The 20,829-nt window shown below is 37.8% G+C and overlaps 1 protein-coding gene across 3 annotated transcripts in view; it reads right to left on the bottom strand.

Annotated features, from left to right (window-relative positions):
* Nucleotides 1-20,582, bottom strand: part of CCDC93 (coiled-coil domain containing 93) — a 40,926-nt gene extending 20,344 nt beyond the window's left edge. Inside the window, exons 1-11 of one of the 3 annotated variants that reach the window (XM_035555975.1) lie at nucleotides 20,446-20,582; nucleotides 19,397-19,510; nucleotides 17,600-17,694; nucleotides 15,076-15,187; nucleotides 11,303-11,401; nucleotides 9,778-9,834; nucleotides 6,669-6,769; nucleotides 5,783-5,822; nucleotides 4,496-4,588; nucleotides 3,975-4,025; nucleotides 3,608-3,694 (exon numbers count right to left, since the gene is read on the bottom strand). In XM_035555975.1, coding sequence (XP_035411868.1) covers nucleotides 3,608-3,694; nucleotides 3,975-4,025; nucleotides 4,496-4,588; nucleotides 5,783-5,822; nucleotides 6,669-6,769; nucleotides 9,778-9,834; nucleotides 11,303-11,401; nucleotides 15,076-15,187; nucleotides 17,600-17,694; nucleotides 19,397-19,510; nucleotides 20,446-20,487 — 891 coding nt within the window. In that variant the 5' untranslated portion in view covers nucleotides 20,488-20,582. Of the gene's footprint in view, nucleotides 1-3,607; nucleotides 3,695-3,974; nucleotides 4,026-4,495; nucleotides 4,589-5,782; nucleotides 5,823-6,668; nucleotides 6,770-9,777; nucleotides 9,835-11,302; nucleotides 11,402-15,075; nucleotides 15,188-17,599; nucleotides 17,695-18,788; nucleotides 18,862-19,396; nucleotides 19,511-20,445 lie in introns of those variants that run through there. The other 2 variants (XM_050711480.1, XM_050711481.1) reach the window with 2 other exon arrangements.
* Between the last annotated feature and the right edge of the window lie 247 nt (nucleotides 20,583-20,829).

The following is a 20,829-nucleotide window of genomic DNA, read 5'->3' as shown; positions in this document are numbered from 1 at the left end:
CTGGATCTGATGGGATGTTCAAAAAACAATTGTTCTTTTTAACTCTTTTTTAAAAAAAGATCTGTAGGGCATATTATAATTATTTCATATTCATAATCTTTTAATCTTTTGTTTCAGGCTGATAACGTTCAATCTATTCAAGTAGTTCTAACTTCTTGCATTTCCGTGTAGGCCTTGTAAAACAAAACTAATATATAAGAATATAAAAAGACAAAGCATTTTATATTTTTGTTAATAAATCCCAAAGAACAGCCAAACCCTAAAACTCCCTTTCTTTTAGGAAGCACTGTCAAAACAGTTTTTGCTGTCTCTACAAACTTCTACTTCTTTAGGCAATTCACATTCTTATTGTCCTAACATTTTTTTTCCCCCCTCTTGAATACGTGAGAAACAAAGAGCACTCAGTTCCTCATCAAATTCTACCTCTGTTCTTGTACTATGCTCCATGCTCTTGAAAAAAACGGCAATCAACCCTGGTTTGATCTTTAAAACTCAAAAGAGCATGTGTTACTGATGCAATTTATCGGTTACTATGGGAGCTACATTCACAATGCGCCCATAATGTTCCTACAGTAGTGTCGAGATTCTCCTTCCTTTTCTTTCCTTCTCCTTCCTTCGTTTTTAAAATGACATCATTAAAACATGCCTGCTTTAAGTACATTGTTAAAAGTATTTTCTGCCTCATATGTAACCTCTTGGGAACCTAAAAGAAAAATGTGTTTCCACACCACCATTCTTGATGATTTATTAAGAAAAGGCCATGCCTCAAGAAGTGGGCTGCTAAGCTTGCTTTTTGAAACTGGGAAATAACCACCACATACAGAGGTTTCTGCAGAAAAACCTTTCTGGTATGAAAATTAAAAAGGATTTGCTCTGCAGCAACACTACGGCATTGCAGTTACTGTGGAACTGATTTGCAACTAGTGGAGAAAGCGAAACCTTCAGCACAGAAGGAAGAAAGCACACATTATAGAAACTACTTTGCTTTTGACATTGTTTGTTGTTACCTGGTCTCTTACTAGACTGTCCCAGTAGCTGACATTACTTAAGAAAGCATTAGTGTCTCTGCCTGTTCAAGATTATCAATTTGCTGCTGTGTCTCAAAAGAATTGCAATTGCATGTGACAAAAAGGACTGAACAGATACATCCTCCAACTTTCCAGTCAACGTATGGTATCCCCACCCACTGGCACGTAGGTATAGGTTCACTTCTGCACTCCTCCCAGGTTCCTTCCAACTGCCCCCAAAAGAATTAGCAAATTAAAATAAGTCAAACATTATTCAGAAACTCACTTTGCAAGACAAAATTTTGTAAGTTAAAACTCAGTATTAATTACGTTATTTTATATTCATAAGTATTGCTAATCTATTTGCAGCTCATAAACTGCCAGCCAAAATAAATGGCTAGTAATGACTTTCACAGCCTGCTTCTTAAAGGAAGAAATATTGAGTCTCTGTATGAAGATATAAATGTTGTAGCAGTAAACTTTATCTCTTCATTTTCAACCACCTCCTATCACTAAATACACTTCAGAGGAGACTGAACTCCACCATAGTTGCCTCAATTTGAAACTGTCTGAAGCCCATTGGGAAAACAAAAGCAATCTCCAACTCTTTAACAGTTCAAATCTGTTTTCAGTCAAGTTCCACTTCCTTATCCTTAGCATAAGGATATCCACTTCCTAATCCTTAGCAGTCATTCCAATGTAATTTGCCATCATTTTTCCTTGACACTTTCCTGAGTCTCAGGAACCCACATTAAAAATCACAGAATCTCACCCTACCTTTCAGGGTTTCTGCAAACCAACAAATTAATAAATAGCACATTTAGTATCTTCCTTGAACAACGAACTTTAACCACACTAAATGGTTGAAATGCTTATTTTATGCTACTCCGATCCAATGTGTAGGGTGTGTAGTAATGTCAAATACAAATCTAGAAGTCCAGAAATAATCCAAGTCAACTCTTCATGATATGAGAGCAATTTGCAAACACCATTTAACACTTCTGAAAAAGTTTCTTCTTCAAGCATTTTGAAAGGTGTAGTTTTGAGACAGCATTTCTCTAGTTATAGTCATCTCATTTTAACAAGCTCTTCATCCAATTCTACTCCTAGCAAAACCTGTTACGTGTGGGAATTCTTCCTCTGAGAATTTGCAAGTATCCTTCTAGCACAGTAAAAATCCAAGCTACTTTGAATGACTGTCCTTAAAAAGCTGGTGATGGATAGGCAAATAAAAGCCATGTTAACAATTTTCTGCCAAGATTTTTTTAGAAAATGAGGAACAACACTAGAAGCTTTCCTTTCAATTCACCAAGCAAGTTAACAGAGCAGCAGAAAGGAGGGGAAATGCAGAAAACTACGCATTGATCTTCAGCAAAAACACCATCTTGTAAGCACAGTCCTGGCATATGGCAAAATCAGATCTAGAATTTTGTTTGCCAGCTTTCTGCACTGAAAATGGGCCTGTGAAACCTATTAAGGTTCTGATTGACAAATAAGAACCATTTTTTTCTTCAGACTAGGAGTACCTAGAAGGGGTTAAAACTATTAGAACCATATCCAAACATTGTTGATGCTTTAATAAGCTGTTTGATAACATCTTTAATTCTCTTTTCCTGGTGTATGCACACACACACACAGAGTATTTCTTTTCCGTCATATCCAGTAGATCTGAAAAGCGATATATTTTTGGTTTGACTTGAATCAGTTCTTACTTCCCAGAGTATTAATCATTGTTCTACTGTAATAGTCAAGGTCTTGCTGCCTTCTCTCAGAACAGAAGAAATGTAACATTGAAATATGACCCCTGGGCTTCTGTTCTTCCAATCCTTTATAATAAAGAAAGGCCAAGAATTTGCTATAGACTCTGTTGAGTTATAGGGTTTATCTCCCAAATGGGAAAGCTTCATACCTCATAAGTGTCAACAAAAAGGAAGAAATATGAGAAGACTATTGGACAAATAAGAGCGACCTATAACTCATAACTGGCAGTGATGTATTATATGTATTAATTGCTCCAAGAGCCAGATTTCTTCCTCACATTACTGTAAAGAAAACAATCACTGCTGAACACAATGAATGGAGCTAATATACACGGTTAATCACCTTGACTTATAAAAGCAAAGATTTGGTTTTTGATAATACCAGATTCAGAATGAGAGATCTAGCATATGACTGATAAACGGTGCCCAGTGCAAGTAAGATCCCAGTGTCTAACAATTTGAGTGGAGGAGGCGTAGATTCTTCTCTGAGCAGTCCCGCAGAACCCTATTCCTGTGCTTAACATTTAACATTTTCAAATGCATTCAGGCCGCTGGTTTCAATAGGTATCAGCTCAGGCCTTTCTTTATTCATGAGCAAGTTTAAGCAGGTGCTTAAGAGCCAAACTACTCATATATGCGATAACAGAATATGCGCTCTCATGCCAAAAGCTTGTGCATATTTAAGTCTAATTAAAACACTTCCCTGAATCCTGACTGTGCTGTCATGCACACAATATATGGAACAGTGTTGTTTTAGGAGAATCACAGCAATTGATTTAGAAGCTTAAATAAATTAATTATCAAACACGATTTGGCAAATCATAACCACATAACACTTACCTTTTCAGCGTATTCTGACACTATTTGCTTGATCTCATCTGATTGGAGTCCAACTATCTGTCCTACTGTGCTTGCTGTCAATTTGCCCTGCAAGGGTATCAAAGTAAAAGAAACAAAAAAGACATTTGGAGTTTTTGAACTGCCTGTGCTTTTTTTTTTTTTATATATGGCAATTTCCCCAAACTCTAATGTTAACAGAAACATAGAAAACTTTTACATTGGATAAAAATTGCCCCTATAACCACACATTAATGTACTACAGAGCCTGATGAAGTAGGAAACACTAATGATGAATCTGAACAGTGACCACTAAAACATAACTAACAACAATTTAAAAAAAACTGTATCAGTTTTACATGCTGCTTACCTCTTCTGTTGCCATTGCAGCCATTCCAGTCATCAGAGTTTTAATGCGAAGCTAGGACAAAATATGAGGTATTATACATAAAAATATCTTATTTATTTCTGCCTAGCGACAGTGGCATATGTATACAACTAACATTGCGTAACATGCACTTTAATGAATGTAACGGGACAGTAAGTCTATGAAAGTTAAATCAGAAGTGGATGAAGTCACCGAATAAAGGAAAATTCTTTACAAAAGTACAGTCTAACTCACAGTATTCAGAACCCAGTATCAAGCCAAAAACTGACCTCCTAAAAATGCTCAATTTCCAAAACCGAAGTTTTTTTTTTTTTTTTGTATCGAACATCAATAAACATTTAACTCCTGTACATTGATTTCAAGTTCCATACTCTTCTGGAAAGCAACTCTCCCTTCAGCTAAGCACCTAATTTTTCCTTCCAACAGAGGAAGGAGGGGCACAGATAACTGTTGCCCTCCACCCAAGCTAGTTACATCCATGCCTACTTCAGTACATGGCACACCTCTTCAGCAGCTTGAAGGTCATCTTCATCACAAGGCTCAGCTTTTCCTGATGCTGCGAGCCCTGAAGGTACCACAATTTTTTTATCTTCAGCCTTTTGAAGAGAAATTAAGAAACTATTATATCTAGTCCATGTAATGTAAAGTACTAATACAGACATGAAGGAAAAATGGAACATAGCTGATCTGCTTTATAATTATATTTCAGCTACCAGAACATCCCCACACTCCATTTCATGCCATCCCTCACTGATTTCAAAAGCATTCAGAAGGTCTTTGATACAGCATCTCTGGCTTGCTACAGACACTTCCAGGGCAAAGATCCCTTATTCCATATTCTTCTGGAAACTACCAATTCGACAAGGCAATTGTCTAAACCAAAATGTCTCCTATAGAGGGTAAAGCTGTAATTTTTGACCAAAATATTTTTTTTAGTAACTTAACATTGGCACGATAAACATGCAACACAAAGCGTAGAATTGCCTAATTTAATCACAGGAATTTATACCACTAAAATAACAAGAATTGGTGACAGACCAACTCAATTTCTAGGTCCCTCCATTGCCTCACTAATCTAATTCATATTCTAGTTCTGCCTTACTGGTGACTCAATTCACACAACAAACATGATGGCTGCAATATATAACATTTCAAAGACAGTCAAGTTGATGAACAAACAAAATGAACTCTATAAAACATTACTGCAGCCTGGCAGTTACTTCGAGGGAAAAAGAGGTATGCTGAGATTTGGAAACATCTCAATGTATAAATTGTAAATGCTAAATTTGTATGTGGAATGTTGAGATAATGAATAAGGGCAACCTTAACATGCTCAATTTACTGCTGAGTCCATGACATAATTGATGCATTTCTTCATCATCTCTGTCTATAATAAAAACTTGTACCCAAAGTAGTATCTACGCTGAAATAACAACACTGCAAATACTCTGACTAAGATAACTTATGATTCCATTGTCATCAAAAGCATAGAAAAGGATCCTACTTTTCAAGAGGCACCACTATTTATTTACTGCATGGTATCACGTTTCTCTTTCACATTAAATGACCTGTATGCAATAAATGGCTGCAAATTTTTTTTACTGAGCAGTGTGATTCTTTCAAAAGAAAAGTACAACACAACACCACCACTCCCCTCCTTCAATGACCACATCATGGAACATTTAGCTAAAAGATACTCATTACTCATGTAGCAGACAGGATATGTCATTAACACGCAGACGTCCACCTACCCACCCACTCACTCCCAACTGGATCTTTTTTTTTTTTACCTGTTCTGTTTTTCCTGCTTGCCTGCTAAATCCGTATCTCCTAAAACAACAGGAAAGAATTACTGTTTCCAGCTTCCACAAATAAATTAAATTCCCGTCAGTTTTTAACATAAAAATGCATTAAAAACTGGATTATTAAAAAAATATATATGAAACCAGGTCCAGGTTAGTTTTGGAATGTTTCAAATAAACTCAATAAGCAGGTAGTGCAGCATATTTGCAGAATATTTTCAAATTCAATCTGCTCTTCCATTATGATCTGCAAATTTAGACTGTGCTTAAAATACTGTCATGTAAAGTTACTGGAAGGAAGAAGTGATGCTCTCTTTCCATTTGGAAATTAATCCTGAGCTATTAGCTCATGAACTCAGGAAAGGCCTTATGATATTCTTAGTGCAATCTCTATGGCCCAGAAAACCACTCACTTTTTTTTTTTTTTTTAAATGAACCTGCAACGTCCTTCTGAAGCACAGTATTCAAATCTTAAAAGATATACTCAAACTTTTCTACCTTTTTTTTTTTTGAGGTTAAAAATCTGACACGAGTTGTACTGTTTTGTGTTGTAAAAACAGTAGTATTGCCATCACTGCATAAGCTATTTTTATGGAGCAAAGAACAAGTATGTTCAATAAACATAACCTGCTAAAGGGACAAAGTCAGAAAGTGGGTTCCCACTGTATCAGGCATTGTACACATATATAAGATGACTCTCCAGTTCCCAGGGAATTTACAGGATGAGTAAACAAAGTCTGAAACCAAACTAGAGTGAATCTGAAACAATATGATTCTCAAGTAGTATTAAAGAAACCACCACACCAATTTTATATGGAATACTTCTAAAGAGACATAATACAAAACACTCAGGCAATCAAATGAAATCTTTTACCTGCCATATTCCAAAAGCGTAGCATGAACCTTTGATTCTTCATCTAGCAGTTCTTCAGCTCCTTTCTGACGCTTATATTTTCTCTGGGGTTTGTAAACCTCCTGTAAGACAGTAAATGAATTCAGAGCTTGTAGAAAGAATTTATTTTTAAATAAGTGTGGCATTGCTATCTAGAGTGATATATACCACTGGTTGCTTTCCAACTCGATATATTTACTAAAATAAACATCATCATTTTTGGAAATACACAATAAAATCTTACTAAATTTATTTCTAAACATTTTGTTACAGCATCTGTCTTTCCATGTTTAAAAAAACTATAAACAGTTATTTAATAGTTAAAAAATCATTTTTATTATCTCCTTAAACGCATTGCAATTTAAAGAACAAAAATATCTTAGTAAGTCTGGTACTACAGTATTTCTGTCTCACATTATCCCAATGGGATGCTATAGCTGGACAACAACTCGTCAAACAAAACAAGGATTCGTGAAAACTGTTTTGTGCTAATAGAGTTACTTTTAATTTAAAAACAAAGTGGAAAAAAAAAAGGTCAGAGGTATTATCCTGTTAGACTGCTAACAGGGACACAACTGTTACAGCACTGTAAGTATGGCATATGAAATATGTTACTACATTAAAGTAGTAACTTTTTTCTTCCTCTTTCCATATAGATCAATTATACAGTTTAAAAGCCTCTTTACCAACAATAGAAAAAATATTCCAGCCCAAGCACAGACTAAATAAATAAATAAAAAAAATCAGGGGATCCTTAGCTTTCCCAAAATTAAAAATTGGAACTAAGATAACATTGACTTTAACTGGAATTATTTTTGTTTGTTTTACAACAGATTAGGGTGCAGTGAACCTGAAATGCATCTGTCCTGTTGCCAGACCAAAGATTAAGTTACTCGAACTGTAGTATTCAGTACCATCCTGCTAGCAAAGGCATGGTGGGTGGAGGGGGACATTAACCGAGAACCTATGACCTCAGATAATTTTATGACTCCATTTGATGTCAAAACACCAGAAAAAAAGTTCACATCCCAAATCAATTAGATTGACATTTTCTCTCATCCTTTCTTCCTGAGAGGGAATTCCAGCCCTCATCACACCATCATCATCATGACCAAAGAGCCAACAGCAAAAAGGAATGGTCCACTCCCTTTTGGTTTGTTTTACATTGAAATAACTTAAAGTCCTTTGATGGCTAGGCTTAAAATGGTTAAAACAAACACATTACTAAAACAAATGCTGAAATCAGTGAAAAGCTTGTGCTTTTCCTATATATGCTTAACTTCAAACTATTAAGTATATTCACACAGGACAAAAGATTCAATGCAAGAAGTTGCAAAGACTGTAAAGGAAAATGAAAGATCATTTTTTGCTTGATAGGATTTCTTACACAACATGAACTATGATTTTCAACAAGCAATTCTTGAACCATAACCTTTAAAAAAGATTGAAAGCTGTTTCAGCAAGACATGTAATCCCAAAGTAGAGATTTTGAACAAGTGAAAATAGTATTTCTTGGCAAGTTTATCTGGAATTTGCCAGTTATTCTCTACAATTTTTACCTCATTTCCAATCTGAATTTGTCATCTTTGTTTCTAGTTATTAAATCTTGTTACATTTTTGCCCATCACAATGAACTTGCTTTTTATGATCAAGAATCTCCCATAACATGTACTTCAACACCGACAGAAAAGCAGTAGAAATCATGAAAATAATTCTAGCTTTTATGGTGGTATTGTATACTATACTTGTGCTATATAAAGAATAGACATCATACCATGAACTTTAGTCTTGGTATTAGATAACTGAGTACTTGAACAAAACCAGAGAATCTGTTTACTAGATATTCACCTTTCAGTAGCAGTACTTCTTATCCCAGTAAGCATTACTGATATTTAATATTCCCTTTTCTAACCTTTAGACCTGGTTATGACCATAAATCTCATTGTATCATCCCCTTGAGAAAAGGTAGGTTCTTAGACCCCAGGCCTAATAATGAATTCATACAACAGACTAATCTTTCACTCTCGCTGGTTCTCTCCTTTAGGAAAGTTGATTTCTCTTCCAATTCCAATGCACAGTGATTTAAAGGTGATCTGCAAAAGAGTCTTGAGCTTATACCCTTTCTTCCAGTTCCTATGGACAGATAGGAAAGCTTGCATGCTTTCTCCCCTTAAAATTCCCTGTGCATTTTCCTACAGACTGCACTCATGTGTTGACACCTTAAAAGATCTCATGAATTAATCTTCTGATAAGAAGATCAGGTGCCAGCAGTAGAGGCTATAATCCTGACAGAGCGCATATATTTAGTGAAAAGGTGCTTGTCTGATACCCTGAGCAATGATGAACAAATGTCAAAATTTTTTCTACCGTGAAGATGTACCTAAATACTAGAGACCCGTAATCCAGAGGAAAAGACAGAACACATCTTCATCAACTCTGCAGATAGATCCAAACTGGGGAGAGCAGCCAGCATGCTCAAAGCCAGGAGAGCTATTCAGAGATATTCAGACAAGCCAGCTGAGTAGTATAAAATAGTATCAAACCAGACTGTACCTTGTCTTCCTTGACTTCCATTATCTGTTCCATTCTTGGACCCTGACTATGGAATTATTCCCCTGGCTGCAGAAGTGGACACATACACAGTTGATTCCAGGGCCACGATCTACGAATTTCAAAGTAACAGCCCTAGCATACCAGATAAGGGAACTCACTCTCTTCAATTAACAAAGAAACACCCAATTTGGCATACCTGTACCTATTTCACCTTTGCTGTGTCATTCTCTGAGCTCTGACAAGCAATTTTAGAAAACGAGCTGGTAGACATGTAAAGAAAACCCTACCAAGAACCATGGGACTTTGGACAAGACACTCGAACAGAGCTGACATTTACTAGGTAACTGCGTGCTGCTAATAGATTGCATTCCTCCTTTTCAGACAGCTTCTCCTAAATAAATACATCAGAGTAGAATATACTTAAAAAAACAACTTATTAGGACATAAATCTGAGCCCTAAAACCACTTCTGCTCCTCAGCAAAGTGATTTCATTACTAAAATTGCTTGCTTCTTGATCATAAAAAATAATATACTTACAAAGATATCAGTAACTGTTTTGACGGCCTTCTCTTTTCTTTGCATAAATTCATCATCCTGCAAAATGTAAGAAGTGATTAAAAATACAAAAAATGAGACTAACTCTCAACTTTTGTAACGAGTTTAGCAAATTTGTCAAATGCTTTCTAACTGAGCTGACCAATAGTTTGGTGAAACACTAGAGATTTCCTGCAACAGAAAAGTATTTGCTTCTCTCATCAGATAGGTAAGTAGGTCTTTAAAACCATATCCAGATCAGCAGTCTTTCTGTTCTTTGTTTATAAAGTACCTGACAAAAATGCAATCCCAGCCCACTACTGGAACCTCCAACCATTACTACACTACAAAAAAAAAAAGCTAGGACAAGCTTAGTGTGAAAGAAGAAGTTTCCCCTACCGTTTTAGCTCCTAAGCATTAATAACAATCAAGAAAAAAACACCCAAACAAAAACCAAAAAAACCATAGCGCTCAAACTAATAAAACTCTGCTGTCATTCCCAATACTAGGGATATCTACCTTTAATGATATTATTGAATTAAAACCCAGAACCAAAAGATTTGTTTCTAAGTATGGAACTTCCTCGGGATATGCATAAACAGAACTGATGACTCTGCACTATACGCAGAGATCCGAGCTCACTCCAGCTCTCCCCCTGGCCCAAGAAAGCTCTGTATCAGTACTGCAGAACAGGAAGAGTTTCAACAGAAGAGGAAAGGATCACATCACTGTTCTAAGCATGGAACTTCAAAGCAGGCAGCATTTGACTGTTGTCACAAGCAGAAGAAATTTGACCGAGATATCTCAAACACCGCAAAGATTCCTCTTTCCACTTCTGGATAAAACTGCAGCTCTGACTCCTCTGGCAATCATATTTTGAAGAGAGAGAAGTATCACTTTTTAACGCAAATCTACCCCTTCTGTCTTTCCCAAGTTCAGTTTTTCAGGCATCTAGTTTTCAAGAACAGATTTGTTCTTTGGATCCATGGAGACAAAGAGCTGACTTTGAGCACACTAAAATACCACCTAAGTCATAAGTGGCATTTTACGTATGCACAGCATTAACAGCATAACAATACTCGTTTAGATAGATCAAATTCTCTACAGCATGCCACGTGTTTCAGAACGTATTTCAGGCAGCATAGCTCTAGTCATACAGATAGCCCGGATACACTGCATGGCTCTATATGCACTCCAGGAGCAAGCTACCTGGCAAGCAACATTGACAGAGAATTAACAAATATTGCTGAAAAATTAGGGCAAATAGTAAGCAACAGTTAACTAACACCTATAAATTTCTGTCACAATGAAGTTTTAATTTTTTTTCTCCCCAGCTGAATCTGTACATGGATTCCTCTAGTACCCATTAACAAAGGGATAGCAAAGGCAAAACCCCACAGCCTGATGTATATCAGCGTAGTCTAAACAACTCCGGTACATCCATGCTGGCTTTCAGAGCTGTGAAGCTGACACTGTACCTATGCATTTGACACACTGTAATAGAAAAAAGAACTAGCTTTGATCTTACCTCTGGAAGTCTGTGTGTTTTTTGAAACTGTGATATAGAGTAAGACCGGATATAGTCTCCCATTTCCTCCCTTGTTTCTATTGCACGTTTTACCAGCCACTGAAAAAGAAGTTTTTAGTCGGTGGAAAGAGGAAGAAAAACAACAGCAGCGACCAGCAAATTGCTTCATAATTTCTTTTAATACATGATAAAAGCTAAAAGCACATGCTAAGCACACAAATGAACATTTATGTTTAAGCATGGTAACTGAGAGACCTACTCCTAACAAAACGATCCGGAACTAGCCTTTCTATAAGCTTCATGCTTGCTATTCTTTGATTGGCTAAAAAGATAACAAAAGAAGAAATCACATACCTAGTAAGAAATTCCAAGAAATCACATGGCTATCCTTACATTCAGAATTTTATCTATAAAACAAACATTCTTCATCCTGCTGAAATATATTGAACCATGCAAACCTCAAAGATCCACGGAGTTCACACTACAGTGGGATTCAACAGTTTAAAGATCAAAACTGCCTTCCCTTAAGCACTTCTTGGAACAGGGCCTGGTACTCCAAAAACAACTTTTCTGAATAGTTATTTGTAAGTAGTATATTACAGAATTAGTTATGCTCTTGCATGATTTCTCCTATATTTAGCCTGCACTACAGCTTCCCCTATACTGAATTGCTTTTATATACCAATATATTTCTTATAATAAGTATGGAAAAAAATTATTGCAAGCCTCAGCTAGTAGGAATTCATAGTACTCGATTCATAAACAAAACATATGAAATCTTTACAACTACAAGCAAAGCTTGTTAGGATTTTGCCTATATGGATTTCTGTAATCCAAATATTTGTATGTCAACTAGATTTATTATAAAAAAAGAAAATGATGAGCAACTGTGAAATACAAATGGACATGGACCGCTTTAAACATTATTCTTTTAGCCTGCAACTTTAAATGTCAAAACTTTAGTTTTCTGGCTTTTCGTTTTTATCTACGCCACGGAAAAGCCAGCAAACCTCAAAACTCACCAGACCAAGGCCTCAGCTATAGGCTCTAAGTTTTGCTGCCTAGAATTCTATACTTAAACTCAAAACTCTGCTGTGCTACACAAGCCATCAATACTATCTTTGTACTGCACATGCCATACTGAAAATGCAATATATCCCTCGATTCCAGAAAGTATTAGATTTACAGCATGTATACAAAAATACGATTAAACTGCACGCAAGCAGGAAAACCCCTCTTTACTCCAAAGATGCCGTCCTTGGGAGCATACTTTCAAACAAACAACTAAATAGTCCACATGGCCTTTTTACAGTCCTTGGGCATCCTTCTACAAAGCAAGCTTCAATTGTTCACAGCATTCATCTTTAATGGTCTGAATGGGGGCAGACGGGCTGGATTTTGACACAATTGCAAGCTGAACAGAAAATGTTATCGGCTCCCCATGCCAGAAACCAATACAGAACCTGTCTTGTATCATCAGTCCACGGCACAGGACACCACTTAGGACATGACCTCATCCCAGTAATATTGGTTGTACCCCACGTAGAAGCCATTACAACTAGGCTATGCTCATTTATATCAAATTTCCCTGTTATAGATATTAATATTTTTCCACAAACTACAGCAACATCATGAAAAGATGCATCTTTAAGCCTATGAAGCATTCAAGAAGAACCACATGCCTGTGTAAGAAAAAACATTTCTTCAGACATTTATAAGACCACACAAAAAAGCCACAGGAGACTCAAGTACACTTTAAATAATGTTGGAGGAGACAAATCTTGTGGGCTGTTGACAGCCTGTGCAGCAGGTCATATCAGAGATCAGATCATGCTTGGGATCCAAGTTTGAGCCAGCAAACGTTTTCTGTGCTACAACCGTGAATCCCTGGAAAGCCAGGGGACTACACTGAAAACAAGGGAGCTGAAAACACAGGCTATTAATTACAAAACACATCCCAACACAAGATTTTGTACATAACTTTGCTTCTGTCTGCAGAGGAAAGTTAGCAGGAAGAACAGCACCATATCTGCTCACTGGGTTCCCATTTTTAAAGTCTATTTTTTGTTTATTTAGCTACAGTCCATGGCAGTGAGCCAGCTCAATCTCAATTCCTCTTGTAGAGAAGGATTCAGCTAAATTCCTGCCATCAAGTTCACTGGACTAACTTGCACAGTGGAAGACCTTTTGGGACACAGAGCTGAGCTAAGGAAAAAGCTTCTGTATCATCTGGGGACAGACTTGCAATTTAGACGGTAAGCAGAATCTTGAATTTAACATGGCATCGAGTCAAATGTCATTATCAAACACAGAATTCCTACACACCATGGTGTAGTAGGCCTATTATAGATCTTATACGGTCTTCTAGAATACAGGGACCTGAGGTAAAGCCATGTTTCCTGAAAAAGATCCTCTACACATGAAAAAAAAAAACAACAACTTAGGTCATCAAGAAACTCTTCTTCACCAGGCATGGATTAGATATACTGCCTACTGGCCAGCTATGAAGACTGAGAATCACTGCTATCACAGAAATCACTTCAAAACCATGTATTTTCCTTTTCAGAGGTAGTATCTCTAATCAGAATTTTTGACAAAGCAGGTCAGAGAAAAAAGAATTCCTGATGCTACGTTTTTACAACACGAGAAATCGTTTGTTTTCACTTTAGGACAGGAATTATTTTTCCTATGAGACAAGTCTTACATATGATAAATGTAGCCATTTATTATTATTTTAAACTGACCAGGGCAAAAAATTAATCTAGGGTAGGGTTATTTTGGTAGAAAGTTACAAGTTTAGAAGCAAAAACTCACATTGACAATACACAAACTTCCCACTTTAGGCAGCATGAGCACAGCTTGAAAGCTTTATTACAGTAGCATACACCACACTTTTTTTTTTGTGGGAAAGACAGCTAAGTGTGGTTTTCCTCCAGAGCCTCCCACTACAAGATAACAAGAAAGAGACAACAGGAAGTTTTCCCCACTTCTTACAAAGTAGAATTTGATTAAATTCTTCCTTGCTACACTCTTTCACAGGAAAGAGGAAAGGAGATACTTAATGAGAAAGCTTGCTGACCTGTCTTCACCTTCCCTATTTATCAGGGCTACATTCTTGTGTGCAGATGAAAGTAAAATCTGAAGAACGATAACAGCATACCAAGGATTCTTTAGATACCACACAAGCGCAACATATCACATGTTAGCTTCAACCTTAATAAAATGAAGAACTGTGAGCATGCATGCAGTCAGTCAGTATTGCTCAACAAATACACAGTAATAGGATCACATGTCAGAAATTTATTTTTCTACCCAGTCTTCAAGTGATACCAACAGGGGAAGAAAAGAAATGCTTAATTATGTTTAAAGAAACAATCCCAGCTGGCTTTCATCTTATTGACATCCTGCTGTTTGTGTCACCACCTGCGTAACTCACTCGGTAAGCTTAAAGATAGGCTGTAAGATACTTGTTCTATTTCCCAGTCTGACAAAATAGATTACCAGGTTCTGAAAGAAGCTTAAATTTCAGTTTCTTTAAGCAGACAAGTTCCGCAAGAGGCGGAATGAGTCCATTTCAAAGAATTCAGAGAGTTTGTGTTTTTCTTAAACATGGATCATCTACAATGCCACTCAGTTCTTCAAAAGCATTCATTGAAAGTACATCTGTCATTATTTACTCCAAAATTAAGTAAAGAGACAAACAATAACATAAATCTTTGCTAATATCTTTATGCAAATGCTATGACCTTTCTCAGCAAAATATTGACTATTACCTGTACAACAGGAAATATGTGAATGAAATCCAGTCCCTGGATCTGATGTGGTTCCAAACGATGAGGACACTTCATTTTTGGCAATACCGACACAATTTTTTCAGTTAAGGCACTGTTATAAAAACAAAACCAAACCACAAATGTATTTATGCTTCATTTTTCTTTTGTAAATTTCAAATGATTTTTGCAAACACAATTAGCAGTTAGAAGGTTCCCTCTAGTGGCTTCCATTGTACACAGCTGTGAAAAGCAATCAAATGCATTTACAGAATAGCTTTTACATTGTGCTATTTATTATCAGTCCATAAAGAGCTAATTAAAACCCTCATCATCTCAGATGAAATGAAAAGGTGTTTGTAGATATAATATATGCACGCATGATAAAACACTAGCTTTAAGACAGGCGCTCAAAGAAAGACCAAGATATGCACTTTTAAGGGCTTAAAAGCCTGCTTAATAAAACTGCCAAAATATCTCAATGTCACTACTGAAATTTTATGAGTATAAATGTGTGTTGCATCTAACAGTTAAGCACATAGTATACTTCATATGGTTCTGGTTTGAAGTGAATAAAACCAAATTTGCTAGCAACCATCCCATTCTACAGTTCAGGTAAGAGCTGATAAAATGAAAGGGTTACTCATTCATCTACAAGAACGCCATTCGGCTTCTACAGAATCCCTTATTTTAGAGCCAGACTTTTTTTTTTGTTGCCTACTGTCAAGCACATTTCAAAAACAGGTGTCAGCACTGAGGACGAACACTGTACTTGCGAAAATTAGAATTATTTTTCCAAGAAGGAAAATAATTAAGTGGTCCAGTATTGACCTCAGTGATATTCTGCGCTGCCCCAATGGATAACTGGTACTCTGAAAGAATAAATGGGCAGTGAGAGGGATAAGACAGACCAGAGCCTGGGAACGGAGCCTGAAAACTTACACTTATTAAGAGACGTGAGAATCTGACAGAACTCTTCTAAGACAGTTTCCACTATGGCGCCACACTAATATTCTACTACACAGAAACAGCACTGTCTCTCAGCGGTGTAATTAAATGCTCAGCAAACGTAGTTTAAAAAAGTTGCTTAATCCAACAGATGCAAGATCTCCTAATTTGTTTCCATGCTTATTTCAACATTTCTAACAGTTGACACAGCAATTTAGTAAGACACTATCAAAATGTTTTCAGAACAATACTGAGAAAACACAAGTTTTCCTTATCTTGAGATCACAGAAGCACTGACCCACCATTCATTTAAACATTACAGACCATCACAATTGACTATACTTGTGTGACTTTGAATATAAATAAATCATTTTTGCTGTTCTGGGAGATGAGCCTGTTTTTTGTTTCACCAGTTTTACATACAGTCAGCTTGAAAGATAAGAGAACATTTTCAGAACAACTTAATTATTTCCTATTCAGCTATTCTTAAAGATAAGAAACATTTTCTTGGCAGTTAAAACCAAAACCACACTACCACCATCTTCATTCAGTCTAAATTTAATTTTGTGTTTTACCAATGCTTTATGTAGTTAGCTATGATGATTTGAGCATTTCTAAATTTAACAGAAAACCAACAAATCGTTATTTTAAAACGTGTTAAAGCCTTGCCAATGCTAAATGACTTTTGAGATAACAGCACAGGAAGATGTTCTTTCCAGATATGTTGAGCAAATAGGTCTCTTCATGCAACTGTAATTTGACAGGCTATTCTTACTTCCTGCAAACTTTAATTATGGCTCATCACAGAAACACAAAAAAAAATTATGGCGTTTAGAATTATTCCCTTTCTCAGCATAAATGATTTTTACAGCCTTCCCTAATACAGGAATTGGTTGGCTTACAATTAAGTTCCATGCATAAGAAATGACATAAAACCAAAATGGTCTCATCAGGTCATCATCACAGTAGGTAACTGTTTTGGCAGCAATTTAGATTCCGTTTGCTGATGCCTCCAATTCCACCCCAGAACCAGAAAGAAGAACCAAAGGTTATTTACACAGCAACACAGCAGACACAGAGAACTCAAGGAAGGTCTTCTAATGTTGCATTCCCCAGTTTCCAGCAGCGTGGTCTCTTTCTGCCCTTTGTTTTGGCCTCTGCATCATCCTCTTGTGCCAGCACAAGCATCTGTGCAGCTGCACAGAGAACTGGAGCCAGGAACTGATTCATGTTACAACTATTTTCCTTTTTTTTGGTAGGTTTTAAGCTGGATCAGTTCCCAATCCAGTTCATCGTGCAGCCACATAAATGCTTTCACTGCTTAGTAGGGATGCACAGACATGGCATCACAGAGGGGGTAACTGCCTTTTTTGGAATAAGCTTCCTTCTGGTTTTGCAGCTCACGGAACTACAGTCTGAGCAATCCAGAAACCCACAGACTGTTTTGAAAATGGATGATCTCGAAAAGCAGGAAAAACTCTGACTTTGTTATAAACAGGTAAATATCAGGTGATTCTCCCCCATCTCTTCTCCTTGTCTAAGAAGAAAAAATACCACTTTCGTCATTTCAACAACTTACATTTTTTGACCAATAGTAGAGTTTTCCTGAAACAATAAATCAACGTCGATATCAAAGTTGCAAGTAGTGATACACCATGTCATGCCACCTACAACCTACCAAAGGATCAAAAGCATGGTTAGTTCCACTTTAATCTGAAGAGGTAAAAACAAACATATCTTAAAGGCTTTATTTATTTTAGAAACTACAGCTTCGTAATTTCTCCATCCTCACTACTATTACATAGAGACTGAAATTCATACGGATAGAAGGCATATATCAACTTCTACTTACAATATCCATGTACAAAAGGAGTGGAAAAAGGCCAGAACAATTAATGATGCTCTAAATTACTCTATTAGCCTTAAATATTAGTTTTAAAATAGTTATGGGATAAATATTTATGTACACATGTAATACAATACAATAATTCCACACCAAAATTTTATAAAGGATCATAATTTCTGCATTCATATATTTAACAATACTGTTGTCACTGTTATTCTTTGCTTGCTGACATTTGCAACACCAACTGCTAGGCACAGTGTAAACATTGTAATGGAAATGTCTAACTCTACAGAAATCTGTTTCAGAGCCTATTCCTAGGGATCCTTAAGCATATTTAAACTCCTGAGCCATCTCATCAACTTTACATAAACTACTTGAGCATTTAATGACAACCCTACAAAAACATATGCAAGATAACCTAAATATATGCAAAGACAATGAGCATAAAGAAGGGATTAAATGTGAAATAACTTCATGTCACACACCAAATTTAGGTATTAGAAAACCTTGCAATACCCTATAGGCCTCTCACATTCCAGTCTAAAACAGTTAACCAGTATCCTTTTTATATTAACAGCCAGCTCCTTTTCAATAGCAACACTCATTTTGTAAAGGTTGAGCATTGTCATGAAATGGTAACTTTGCAATTATATTTAGGCAAGTATAAACCTGATGCATCCACTTCTAGACATAAGTGCAACAACATCCCATCCTAAGGCAGTCTCCTTGAAACTACTTTATGTCTGTGTGCACAGTCTCCTTAACAGCCAAGGTCAGTAACCCCACGCAGGTTGCGGAAACTAAAACCGTACTGCAAAGCAGGGCTGTGCTACTTCGGAAGGAAGAGCAGAAAACAGAAGTGTCCATTTAAAGACTGTGCCATAGTTCTGCGTGGTGAAACCTTGGTTCAGGAATTTCTCACCGAGTCAGCACTAGAACAATTCAGAAGTCTCTTTTCAGCCTGAACTCCACTCCCTGTTGGTATCACATACTTCCTGTTTAGGACAATGAAAAGTTGACATACGTGACATTCTAAAGACACATAAAAACAGCCCCAAAATAACCTCACTAAGCGAGCTATTCCATTCTTTCACAAAGCCTCTTGAGCCAAATCCTTCCTCATTTCTAATTAATGAATACTTCTTTGTAAAAAGCATTGTTGCTATCTCCAAATATTTTCTAGCAATTTTAACTGCAATTCAGAGAGGAGCAAAGTTCCCTGTATATGACTCTAACTTAAGCCATAATATGCATAGAAAAGCACATCAGCAATTTGCTTGCCCTTGCAATTGTCTCTTTTAAAACAGGCCTTGCTGCATAAAAATGTTTTACAAGACAGAGGAGACCTGTCTCAAAGGGGCTCATTTGCAGAATCATTTACATAGGAAAGCCTCTTGCGTTGCAAGCGTCTTTAAAAAAATAAAAATAAAATCAACTAGAATTGCTAAACTAACTTGGAAAAAAATGTAACCCACATATACTTAAAAAAAAAAAAAAAAAGATTTTTAAAAAATACTGCATTGGTCTTACCTTGTCAAAGGGTGATAACCCTTTGATTCTTGCTCGGAAATACCCAGCAGCCACCAACAGTTCCAAAATTTCAGTCAACTTGATGTTTTGTTCCTCATCTTCTCTTGTTTCAACCTGACAAATGAACAATACAACACTAATTCAGTATTTCTCTTCCATTCTTCCAGTGAACATTTCCCAGGCTTTATCCTAACACAGGAGACATATCAGGGAAACCCTAGACTTCCATTAACAATTCCGTCATTAAACTGAAAAACATTAAATACGTAATGCATTTCTGCACGGATTAAACATCACTTTTTTTTTTCTCCACACATTTAAATACTTTAATCTGCTTTTGCTGTTCAAACTCCAGGTCCACAGCTTGCCTCACACTTGATAGTTTTTGCTCCTGTGGCCATAAGACAGTTCATTTATTCTCTGTTTTGCAGATCTCTTTCAATTTCAGGGTTCACAAAACAGAACAGTCACATTAGCACTTCTGTAATATTTTTACAAAAACAGGTAGATAATTTTTTGTGGATTTCCACCTTTCAAGTAATGCAATTTTAAGCAAATGCAAAGGAAGGAGGTAACAAAAACTAAACTGGTTTTTTTTTTTTTTCCAGACTGGTAGTCTGGATAGGTCTAATGCCCTAAAGCTTTATCAGGGCACTCTTGTAAAGTGCTTTTTCACCACGATATAGGATGAATTCCCCCAGCTACCAGAATATTCGTGCCTTACCACAGGCGCAGCGCACCCAAGCTCTCTGCCCAAGGCCAGCACTAGCCAACGGTGCTGGGGGGCTCCCACCTCACAGCCCCCCCCATTTACCCTCTGAGGGAAACGAAAGGTGGAAAAATAACCCGAAGGGGGCCGCTACGCCTTCCCACGGAGCCCGTTAAAGCCTGCCAAGCCCCCCACAGGGCGCAGCCCGGCACCCCCAGACCCCCTCCCAGGCACCCCCTCATGGGGTCAGGGGCAGGGAGGGCGCGGGGCCGGGCCCATCCGCGGCCAGTACCGGCCCCACAGCGGCGGGGCAAGGGCCGGAGGGGTGCTGCTACGGTACCTGCTGGGGGCCCTGGCTCTCCTGTCCCCGGGGGCCGACCATGGCCCTCCGGTGTTCGGCCGCTCCGCCTGTCACGTCCTCTCTCCTCCCCCCCACCCCCCCCTCAAACACCCGAGAGCAGGGGGTGTTCCCAGCCGGCAGCTGCCGGGTCCCCCCGCCCCCGCTCAATGGTTCGCCCGCACCCTCCTTGCGTGCAAGCGCATCCGGGCCGTGCCATTCGCGGCCGAGGGGGGGGAATGCAGGGGGGGGAAAGAGGGCGGGGGCTGCGCGGCTCCCCGGCGCCTCATGTGACCGCTCGGAGCGCAACCGCCGCGGCGCCGCCCCGCCCCCGCCCCCGCCCGCAGCGCCCCTGGGGGTACCCCCCTGTGCCCCCGTGCCCCTGGC

Source organism: Cygnus atratus, chromosome 6, assembly GCF_013377495.2.
Source record: "Cygnus atratus isolate AKBS03 ecotype Queensland, Australia chromosome 6, CAtr_DNAZoo_HiC_assembly, whole genome shotgun sequence".
NCBI lineage: Eukaryota > Metazoa > Chordata > Aves > Anseriformes > Anatidae > Cygnus > Cygnus atratus.
Note: the sequence above shows the minus strand (reverse complement) of the source record. Positions and strands in the feature narration are given on the sequence as shown.